The 12137-nt window shown below is 41.3% G+C and overlaps 1 protein-coding gene across 1 annotated transcript in view; it reads right to left on the bottom strand.

Annotated features, from left to right (window-relative positions):
* Positions 1 to 9069: 9069 nt before the first annotated feature.
* The window catches only part of DCDC2 (doublecortin domain containing 2), a gene marked incomplete at its 5' end in the record, with an annotated part of 54384 nt that continues 51316 nt past the window's right edge, over positions 9070 to 12137 (bottom strand). The window contains 2 exons of the mRNA XM_082277249.1: positions 9070 to 9185; positions 10458 to 10802. Coding sequence (XP_082133375.1) covers positions 9078 to 9185; positions 10458 to 10802 — 453 coding nt within the window. The 3' untranslated portion in view covers positions 9070 to 9077. The remainder of the gene's footprint in view (positions 9186 to 10457; positions 10803 to 12137) is intronic.

The raw sequence follows: 12137 nt of genomic DNA, 5'->3' as shown, positions 1-12137 counted from the left end.
TCAGTGTGGTCATCTGCCAGTGAATATCAGAGAGACAATCAGTGAATATTGAAAGCATAGAAAAACTTGCTGGAGGTCCAAAACCTGTGACCAAAACAACATAAGTACAGTGGCTAAAATCTTCATGGAAGTAATTTTAAAAAACCAAATCAACTTTTGACATCAATATCCTGGCTCCCACAGATGACTAGACAAGCACAAGGACCTTATTGTTGGGTAAGTGCATTACCTCTACTGTGAGGACACATTATTTCCTTTAGTATACTATGAAAAACAAATTTCTTCAGTAGCTCTTGCTCAGAATGGGTTCAGCTCTCGAATGACCCCTTGCAAAAGCACTGAAAAACAGAAAAGCTCCTGAAACTGGAGCTTAAAATCACAACAGAATGGATGGCAAAGAACTTGGTCTGACCTCCAGGTGATCATATAACTGGAAAGTGGTAAATTGAGTTTGTTGGTTTAACCATAGGTCTTGTGTTTAACCATAGGTCTACATGAGATGTAGACAAATCTTTGCCCTGACACGGAGCATTGTCTGGGTCCTCTGCCCTTCCTCTGCCCCTCCAGCAGCAGTGACTGCCCTCTGAGGAGTGCCTCAGCATTGCTCTCTGAGCTAAACTAGTCTCTTTTGAGGCACCACATATGTTTAGACTAAGGTATGACAGGAAAACATTCTCCAGATCACACAGAAGTTCACCTCCCTGAACCACTGGCATAAACCTTGAAGACCTCAGCTCAAAAGCAACTCCAGACCTGATAGCCAGATTGTTTTGTCTTTGCAGATACATTCATGGCATCCATGTTGAGAAGGCTCTGGCCTCTAGTTGTCTGGTGTGCTGCCAAGTCTCCTCACACAGGCTGTCTGTGAGCAAGCCAGCAAGCAGGCATACACAAGGCAGGTCCCAATCCTCTCTCCCGGAGCAGTGCAGACCAGGCCATCAAGTCCTATCTTTAAAACACCCAGCTATGGGTCACACAGTTGTTGCTTTAGAAGAAACTCGAAGTGTGCCATGAAGTATGTCCAGATCTGCTCTGGAAGGAGGCTGCTGGCCATGTTTCCTGTGCATGTCAGGCCTGTGCTGAGGCACACTCACAGCAAAGTGCAGAGAACAGAGGTGTCAGGGACTACAGTCTGCATCCCATGTGTAAGGGAGCTAATCTAGCACTGGCTTGTATGCCGGGCTGAGCAGTTAAAGAAGCAAAGCTGCTGAGAGCGCCACATGGAGCCTGATACCCACGGACAGACATGCCACTGACACGTGCATCACTTCTTTTGGTACAGGAGCCCTCATAGGGCAGTGTTGTGTGTAGTCTTTTTTCACTTGCTGGAGGCTTCCAGAGGAGTAGGCTTTTGTCTGAGAGCAGAGGCAAACACCACTAGGTCAGTCAGCACACCATGATCTGCTTCCACATGCACCAGCCACCGCCCGGCACCTGCCCACCTCCAGCACCCACGCTCAGCGGCCCTTTGCAGCACCAGGGCTCTCTCCCTGCTGGGGAACAGCAGTGAAACATCCAAGCGTGGAGCGGTGCTAGTGAGTGAAAAAAGTCTCAACACCAATATTAAGTCCTTACAAGATGAGCTACTCACCCTTACTCCACCCTACCCCCCAAAAAAAACCCCAAACCCAAATAAACAATCACACCTTTTATGCAAAAACCCCCCTCTGCTTCAGTTTCCCCACAGAAAATCATACTTGGGAAGGTTCTTCAAGGGAAAGGTTCTAATCCCCATGAGCAGGCATGATGCTACTGCAGCAAATGTCTGCCTCCTTTTGCACACACACAGGACCATCTGCAGGCATCAGATGCGCCTGAGGGTGAGGCCCCAGCCAGAGGCACCCAAAAGGCTTAGCTACCTTTCCTTCCTTGTCCTGGGATAAGCCACCTATAATCATGTGGTCAGGGCAGGGCACTTTGAACAATGAACCCGTTGGTCATCTTGAACTAGGCCTTGTGCTGCATGAAGAGGAGAAACAGTCTTCACCCATGTCTCTTTCTCTGCAGAAGGAGACTACTTCTAAATGGTGGATGCAAATCCTAGCCCTTGTCTCACCAAGGTCATTTCTGTTTGGTGCAAACTCTTCAGGGGTCAGTGGGAGCATAAGAGATGATGGGAAGGTGTAAAGCTCAGGTTACTCTAAGGATGCCAGTCTTGCATCAACGATTTATAAGGGAGAAATAACGTGGCACAGGCATGATTTTTAGAAATATCTTTTCTTACAACCAAACTGGAAGAACCAAACCTAGCAGAGAAACAGAAGGATGAGGAGATTGTATGCAGTGATGAAACCACAACCCATGGCAGCAGAGGAAGCAAGGACATCTTTATGAGGATACCAAGCTGAATACCCAAAGCACAGTGGCAGCGTGACTGGTTATCTCTGACACCACCACTTCATCACTGAGACAGAGGAGTTTAAATCACTCAAATCTCTGGTTAAATCAGAGGTCCTTCCTAACTAATACAAGGAGAAAATTCTATATATCACTGAAGTCTGAATACACTTTCTTCTCTCAAGAGAGGGAGAATTCACTCACCTATGTGAACACAAACCCGAAGTGCCCACCCCCTAAATACTTGCTAATAAAATAACAATTCCCTCCTATCTCAAGCATTGATTTCATCGAGCTCCTTGGTTCTACGACATTCAACCAGTTCATCCACAAAACTGCTTCAGCTGAAGGCTGGACTGCCTATTTCCCCCCCTGGGGCTGGCTGTTCCCATCTTCTCAAGCAGAAATCCCAAGACTCATACCACTTTACCTCTTCCCAAGCAGACTGAGTTCCCAGCCACTGGGATACTCATAGTGTGGGAAAACCTTGCTCAGCTAGAGAGGAAAGAGGAATTGGGAGTTAATTTCTTAAGGACAAATATCTATAAGAATAATCTCATCTTAAAGAAAAACATCATTTGCTTAAAAATAATGGGTGTAATATTGGGGGCAGGTTTCAGCATTTTGACAGGAATTGTCTTACCAGGTGTTGCATTTAAAATGGAATATGCATTTCTAGCAATGCTTTTTTGTTCTACCATGTTGAACAGCTTTGAAGAAGGCGGAAACATAAATGGTTTCATATTTAAAAGCTTAAAATCTGAACAGGATTTTTTAGTTTCTGATAGAGATAGGATGAGAAAGAAGAAAGAAAGAACGGCCCTAAACTAAGAATTGAAAGCAATGCAGTAAGTTTTAAGAAATGTACTTTCCCTTAGATCCTTATAAAACTTAGATCCTTTTGTTCAGTGTCTCAACATGGTGCTCCACTATGGGGAAGAAGTCATGTTATTCCAAAAGGTGACTACAACTGCTCTTTGCTGCCAAGCAGGGGGGTCTTGATGGCCTGGAGAAAGGGGCTGGCAGAAACCTCCTGCAGCTCAACCAGGGCAAGAGCCAAGTACTGCACCCAGGTGTTATGAACTGGTTTAAACACAGAAGAGCAAAGAAAACGAACTCTCTGTGAATAAACGGATCAAACCCAGAAAGGGTCGAAATATACCCCAAAACTTGATTAAAACCAAACGAGGTTAGATGTTGGTACCAAAAAAGTTGATATATTTTATTTAATAGTAAAAGAGGTAAAGGGAAGGAAAGGAAGGAAAGGAAGGAAAGGAAGGAAAGGGTGTACATGGAGGGTGGACAGGGAAAGAGTGACATGGATTAGGTAGAAACATATCACCCTCCCAAGGGTCTCAACGATGTCTCGTTGCTCCCCTCCATCTGGTCTTCTTGGTGGTGAGGGTCCCCCGCCTCCTGCTGCCAAAAAGTGTAGAATCCAATGGATTAATACATGCTTGGGCCAGGTGGGAATGCCCACGTGCCTCCCCTGGGGTGGGCAAGTTTGATACTGTCCCTTGCAACACTGTGGATCTGTTGCATCAGGTTGTGATGCTCTGGCGCAGGGTCTAGGGACCCCTTTGGGGGATGCCTTTGATGTCCTTCACGTGGATGCAGCTTTTCCCAGGGTGAAGGGGCCCCACAGCTGAGCTCCTCTGCAGAGCGGAGGATGGGTGTTCTCTGCCTCTGACCAGAGGCTTTTTCACTACACTCCCAAAACCTCTCCTCCCCCCACACTCGTTGGTGTGAGGATCTGTGGGAGCCTGGCAGCTGATAGCCCTGGGGCTGTGGTCTCCACCCCCGAGGTGCTAAACTTGATCCCTCTGTGAAAGTATTATTTTTTCCCCAGACCTGAGTTTATTTTATCTTATCTCCATCAACATGCAGTCCAGGGCCTTAGTCAGGGCATGGTAGTCTTCTCTGTAGATTTTATACAGTTTTGCTATAATAGGCAAAAGTCCTTCATGAAGATGTTTAAGCCATAAATTATAACACTTCAGTCTCCCACACCAGGGAGGGACAAGCCCTTGCAGCAGTAGATGCTGAGGCACAGCCAGCTCTGAAGCAGCTGTGCACACACCTGGGTCATGGAGGAGCCCAGGATGAGCCCCAGTTTGAAGGTGTCAAAGCGCCCTTGGGGCAAAGGCGGCTGATGGAACCTTGGGCTGCAGCAGGCAAAGCCTTGGCATCAGCTGGAGGGATGTGACCCTTCCCCTCATCTACGTCCAGCTCTGGGCTCCCCGTGCAAGACAGACCCTGGCCATACTGGAGAGAAGTCCTGTGCCAGTGCCTTCCTCAGCTCCACCCCAGTGCCCATTGGAAGGTGGGTGAGTGGGAGCCAACTAGACACAGCAGGAGGCACAGAGCAGTGCTGGCAGGAGGCATGCACTCTGTGATTTCCATAGGCTGAGCCTGGCCAGAGAGCAGGCAGCCTGCCAGCAGGGAGGGATGGAGGCACCTCCATGTCCTTGGCCCTTGGTCCAGGCTGGTGGAGGGCCTGGCAGAGATGCAAAGGGCTGCCTTTCACCCTGCTCAGGCTGTGCCCCCGGAATGGGCAGCTAGTGGGGTGAGCTGGTGTAGGAGGGGTGAGGGAGGGAGCAAGGGTCCTGCAGTGTCTCTGAAGACACTGCAGAGAGGGTTGGGAGCCACCAGGAACACCAACATATCCATGCTGGCAGGGGTGGGAAGAAAAACCAGCCTTGCAGGGCAGAGAGCTCGGGAGGGCAGAGGGACCCAGCTCTGCCACACTCAGGCTGTAGGTGCTGGGTGAAGGCTCATCCATGGCTTTCTAAGCACAGCCTGTTCTTGTAGGACAGTCCCAAGTAAGGTCCTCTGACAACCCCAACCCCATCTGGCAATGGTGGGGGACTTTGCCACTCACCAGGTTAATACTAAAGACCTTTCAATATTCTGGTATCATGTACTGCACTATAGACTTGTACTTTCTTGAATTTTCCAAATCCTGCCCACTTCCTTACGGCCCCCATAGCTTTCAGTAGCTCCTAGGCCAGTATTTCCTTTTTACTTCAGTGTTCAAAAATTCTGAGTTTGGTTCAGCAAAGCACCAAAGTGTACGCACAACATAAGAAAATAGGTCACCCTTTTCATGAGGTTATTACTAGATTTTGATATATTTTCTTGTGTAATTACAGCAAATTTCAGCTACACAATAATATTTTCCCCATCACTAACATTATAAGAAGATTACACTATTAATATGCACATGATTTATGTGTGCAGTGTGTGTGAGCACACAGCAAATGCCTTCAGTTACAGCACTCACAAACATCTACAAGTTGATGGATACAAATGTGCACACACACAATAATCTACAGAGAGCAGATGGCTCCACTGTCTATTGACATGTCCACAGCACTTCTTTTGATTAAAACTTGGATTGAAGGCTGTCAGCCACCCAAAACAGAACATCCTCGAGTGCATCCCACTCAATCATTCTGATTGCAACTACTTTAATAAACACACCCTTCCTGGAGACACTTCATTTGGTACTTAAATTTATTATCTAATGGTTGTTTTAATCTACATTTGGGGTAATCAGTCAAAATACCCAAGCAACGATCCTTTCCCTATACTTTCAAATAATCAGAATACACATACTGTTTTATTCTGCACACACGTTTATTTCACTGTACCTTAGTTGATACTCAGTGGGGATCATATTTTCCTTATTTTCACCCATTTGTTTCCACAAACTAACTTTATTTTGGCTCTGATGTCAAGGCACCAAAGATTAGTTGAAATTCAATGAAGACTGCAGTCCTATGGAATTTAAGCCTATGCTTTAATGCTTTGCTGAATTAGGACTCTCAGCAGGAAGACACGTAGAAGTTTGGTAATTTTCCCAGGAGCTGCCAGTGAACAGATAAAACTCATGTGATTGCTGAGTAGTGCCTGAACAGTGCACACATACCATAACCCAGGCCTAACCTGAACCGTGACATTAAAAAACTCCCTGGGCAGGTTTAACTGTGCCATCAGGCTTACATTTATAACTATGTAACAGCTAAACTGTCAACATATTTTCTTTCACAGTTGCAATACAAAAACTACCAAATCAGGGTGGGTTTTGGTTTTTTTTAAGTTTTAGTTACGGGAGAATCCTATCAGCTGCAAAATCACTAAATTTACAAAGTCAGTAACCCAAAGACAGATTTTAAATCAAACAGGCCTTGATAAGAGAGAAAACACAGGAATAGTTGTACTAGTTCTCTTTAATAGCAAATTATTTTTAAAAATAAAAGCAAAAAAGAAAATTCTTTAAAAAACCCTCAGAATTGTTGCACATAAGCTTAATAAAATAAAATTATATAAACTTTACAAAATAATGTATTTCTCAAGTGAAACTGAGTTCAGCCATCGCACACAGCAGATCCAGACAGGAAAACTATTAGCAAGACGACCTGTATCATTCCTGTTTAATTTCTACTTTCATATCAGAATTATTTGTTAGGCATAAACTAGTTTCCCTAAATAAAAGAATCTGATACAAATTTCATGTTGTCAGTGTTGCAAGGTGAATGATAAAATGGTTATATCTCTATTTCCAAAAAGTCTGATTTACTTTTCTGAAGAAATATATCCTGTCTTTCTTAGGAGAGAACAGAGGAGGAAACATTTTCAAAGTTGAATGACACTCATAGGGATTTCATGTTCCTATGAAGGAAAATGATAACCTTCTATTTCCCTAGAATTTAGTTTAATCTTTTAAATTATTCTTATTGATATCTTTAAGTCTTTTAAGCATGGAAAATACCAAATTTTTGGGGAAAGGGAAGAAATGACAGAAACTGCTGGCAGACAGAAGCTATAAACAGATACCAACAATAAAGGCACCTGTGTCATTTTACCTCACTGTCACCCACAGTTATTTTATTCATTCTGGTTTGGGCGGGTTTTGTTTGTTTGTTTGTTTGTTTGTTTTTTGGTGGGGGAGAGTTGCTTGGTTTTTACTTCTGCTTAGCTACAAATGTCTTTTTAAATCCCAGAGAAATTAAATGTACTTGAGCATAGGCTTAATTGCTGTCACAAAAAAAGGAAACATACATACTTTGGTTAAGAGCTTGGCTAAATTAGGAGCTTATTTTGAACTGATCACAAATGCAATATTCCCTTCGCTCTTTGCCAGACAGCTCAACAGAAGCTACAGGTTTCAAAGACAATTCAGAGATGCCACAGGGCAAACTGTTCTAACCCTGTTCATATGGTTTTTAACATGATGTCTTTTATACTTACACTGCCAAAGCACAGAAATATGCTGAAGGATCTCCACATATTTCTATTACATTGGAAAAATATATTTAATAACTAGTAGAAGAAGGGAAGATGTTTGAGTTTCAGTTATGACAAGTGGTTCTTCACATTCCTTAAACAGTGCTTCAAGTTCAATTTGTTCATAAATGTATTTCTTGTCTTAATGGCATGAAATCAACAAAAATGACATTTAGTTTCTTGTAGTAATAATTTACTAGCATTAATGATAAGGAAACCCACTATTTCTTTTGTATAATTAATAAAATTATGCTCAGGGCTGTATTTCTATGAACTACAAATTACTCCCATTACTAACAAAGAAATGATAAGAGCAATGGAATCAGTGTCATTAAGAGAACTAATACTGTGGATCAATGCCTTATTCACTAATGCATATTAAGCCACAGCCTATCAGGAGACAGCCTGCTCAAAAGGATGATGACACACTTCCAACCATTAAGGCCATGCAAAGGGTTCATAAATGCAATAATTGTTCCTGACTTTTACAGAAAGCTGGTAGGCTCATCCTGATGTCTCACATATTAAAATGGCTCCATCAACAGCAATGGTTTCATGGAAATCTCAGTCTCAATCCAGGCATGTTCTTTTTTTTCAGTTTAGTTTTTAATTAGTAAATTAAGTTTCTCTTAGACTGAATTACAAATCCATCCAAATTCAACTTTTTGAACTAATCTACTACATACTCTTCCTTTATTTTTTGTTCATGATGACAATAATTCACTGTTAAGTGAATCAGTGCAGGACAATCAACAAAACTTTGTGTTTTAAATGGAAACTAGCTGCAGTGTTGTAGGCTGTCCACATGTATTCATAGTGCTAAATAAGTGCTATTTATGTATGCAAACACTAATAATTCTAATTAATATACTGAAAATCCACTATTTAGTAACCTTAGAACTGGCCCCCCATTATAGTAAACCATTTTCTGTGGCATAAATCCATTAAGTGAGGAACGTATTCTAGTTATATCTTAATGTTATGCCTGAAAATCATACATATCATGTGGAATTTTAGAGGAAAAACTACACATATCCTAATTAAAAGGTAAAAAATAGTTTCTTTTTCTGAACAAATTGACAAAAGTTTTGACATTGAATCTGGGTGGGTGTCTTTTCCTTTTCCCGGAACAGTGTAATTTTTGTGGTTATTCTATTACTGCTAACTACTTTGTACCACAGAATAGTTCATTTATTTCTAATACTACTATAAAGTACTCTTATATTTCCCCCCTCAAATCCTATCAGAAAAATCTCACCTTGCAAAAATGTTCTTCTAGTAGATATAAACGCTTGTTTTTCATTGGTCCATAGAGCATCATCATCTCACAACTCATTACGTGGGTACTCAACCTGCCTTCCTAATATAAGTTACCAAACACAAAAAATAACATGCTTTATATTTAAAGTGTTATCCTCTTTCATTTTCTGCTCATTACATTTTTCCTATGTCTATGCAACTGCTGCACAGTCAATGCTCTGGTCGTTCTTTTCACTTTCCTGTGGGCTGGTGATTGTCACCCTTGGATTTGTGGATGTTTTTTCAAGACCGGGATCAACCTTGAGAAAAGGACAGGCACTGTTAACTTTATCAGGTATCAAAGATTTCGCTTCATTTCAATACAACATTAGCACTTCATATTAAAATTTCCACAAGGTATTCTTAATGTGAAAAAAAAATGTTTTCCAATTGTGATCATGATAAAATTTTCAATTTTTTTTATACTTTTATGTCTTCCAAAGGAGAAAGCACTCACATTAAAGGTTCCCCCCCACACTTCTTTCATCAAGCATCCAGTTACCCACATATTCATTTAAAGTGAATGCTCACTCACTTTCTCCATTTCCATAAATAACTTCAGCTTATCTAAAATGAAAAAAAAAATTCAAATATATGAAGCACAGAATAAATTCAGAGCCCAAGAAAATGTCATGTTACTCAGCTCTCTCAACTGAAAAATATTCTTGTGTGTCATACAGAAACAGAAGAAAGCCCAGTTGCAAAAGGCAAGAAACCATTCTCAGTATCACCGGAAGCGGAGGAAGAGACTGCTTTTCAGCAGCCTGTAGGCAGGGAACGTGCAGCAATTTGCTCTGCTCCTGACACTCACGAGTCCCACTCTTCCCAGACCTGGATTCTCCCCATCGAACAAAACGCTTTGTTTTCCACACTCTGTTAGCTGGTCAATTCATCTGACAGTCAGGGGAGTCCTCCTTATTTATGTGGACTGCAACCCTCCATCTAAGCCAACAGCATGTTACTGTGTATCCTAAATTAATAGGGCATTTGCTTTTAAACTGACTAAACCCCCTTGCTTTGAAGGGTCTTGTTCATTTCATGTATTTTTCAATTTCTAAGGAAAAGAGATGAAACTTCCACAAAGCAATGGGAAAAGCTCTTTATGAAACTCAACTTCTGTGAAAGTCAATTCATCAAAATAATGAGGCATTGTGGTGTCATGAACACACCCTTCTGCTCTGTCCTAAAAGACAAAGTAGTGTGGAATTATATAATGATTCTGCTTTTCTGGAAACTGCAAGAATTTTTTTCATTCCTTTTTTCAAAATTCAGCATACTAAGGAAAGCAGAAGATGCAGATTCATCAAATAGTGAGAAACATCTGCTTTCTCAGTTGGAGGGCATATAATGTAATCACCGATGTAACTGATCTACACAGATGGAAAACAACTTTTCCACAAACTGAAGTTCTCATAAATGGTCTCAGGACTTTATCAGAAATTACCTACTTAGAGACTAGATGAGAAGCATAAGGCTGAGATGAATGAGATACAGAAACATAAGAAAAACATTTTGAAAGAATAAACAATCACCTGGTTCTGAATGCCAGAATTCTCTTTTATTTCTTCTTCAGGCTGAAGATCACCTTCGTAGTTCAAATGCTCCATTCCCTCACCATTTCCTTCATTGTTCTTGCCATTTAAATGGGTAAGTTCCTCTTCCTCTGCTTGGTCAATATTCTGTGTTTCTCCTGCTTCATCTTCATAATTTTCATTTAATTTCTTTTTGTTTTCTTCCACTTCAGTTACTTCTTTAACAGTTTTCCCACTTTCCTCTCCATTCACTTCTGGATATTCTTCGTCTCCTTTATATGCCTCCTCTCCCCTGTCATTTTCCTCTTCTACATTTTCTTCTTCATCTACAGTTTCTGCTGGTCTCTGGTGAAAGGAAAAGCAGCAGCATTATGAGGCATTTTAAGTCAGAATGCTCCATGCAATTCTGAAATGTGATAGACATCAAATTCACAATTACATCATTACTGAGGACTAAGCATGCTAATTTGAGGTTTGTCTACATGGACAGAAAATTATGCTCCTATACTTACACCCCATAATGCCCTTTTATTCTTCATTTACAAAATGTGTTGGTGAGATTTATTTAATGGGGTTTCATCCATTTGATCACACTCAGAACAACTGGAATGAGCTAGCTTTAATTAATACAGCAACAGCTTATTCTGTTCCAGCTATTCCAGGTTCTCTGACTTTCTAGCATTTAGTACATACTTGTTTATAAAGTCCTGTCACAATAAAATATCATATATTACTAGCCCACAAATTGTTCCCCAATAAGCATTTTACCTATGGACCAGGCCATGCCACACCCATCGGTCTTGTCTTCTTTATATATACAGAAAAGTAGTTCGAGAGATGAGGTAGACCTACTTACTACTGGTCACTTCCAAGATATCATTCCCCTTCCCAAAGATCCCTGTGTAGGGGGGCTAGTTTAGGATTTGCTGGACATTTGGCAGCAATTTTTTCCTGCACAGAATTGGACCAGCAGCCAGAAGGAAAAAGATCTTGCCTCACCTTGTAGAAGAGTTATCAGAAACTCACTATGGATAAAGCTGCTGGCAGCATCATCTCATGACAGCCTGGGAGATGGATGCACAAACTGTCTGTTTTTTGTCATTTGCCTTCCAGTTTCAGCTTTGAAGAGTCACCTGACTATTTAGTCAACCAATGCTCCCACTTGCCAAGATTACGTACATACTTGTTCTGAGGTATGAATGAAAATAAAGTAAAAAAAATCCCACAGGAGTGACAAGGTGTCTGCCTCCCACCCAGCCTCATCAGACTCTAAATCTAAAGCAAACACACTGAGAGCAATAGATTATCTCTTAATCAAAACTGTTTGGAATTTTACTGTCCTCAGTAGCTCCTTTATGCAAGCAACTATCTGCTACAGAGAAGTAAGTTGTCTTCTAAAATTTTCTTTTCCTCACTAATCCTAACATTTCAAAAGAATTCTCTCATCACCTTCAACGTATTAATAAAAGCCAGTTCAGTAAGAATTTATTGAAGCCTCTTGATGAAACAGCTTGATTTTGCTTTGATCTCTAAGTAGCAACATAAGACAACTTTATTATGCCAGTTTACAATGCCACATTGGCACAGCTGCAAAAAGGACAAGTTATTGTGTTGCAATAATCCACAGAATATGAAATTACTAGGAACACTACATGGTTACATGACCAGGTAAATAATGGC

This window comes from Coloeus monedula (assembly GCF_965178545.1).
Source record: "Coloeus monedula genome assembly, chromosome: 1".
In the NCBI taxonomy this organism is placed as follows: Eukaryota; Metazoa; Chordata; class Aves; order Passeriformes; family Corvidae; genus Coloeus; species Coloeus monedula.
This window is presented reverse-complemented; position numbering and strand designations above follow the sequence as displayed.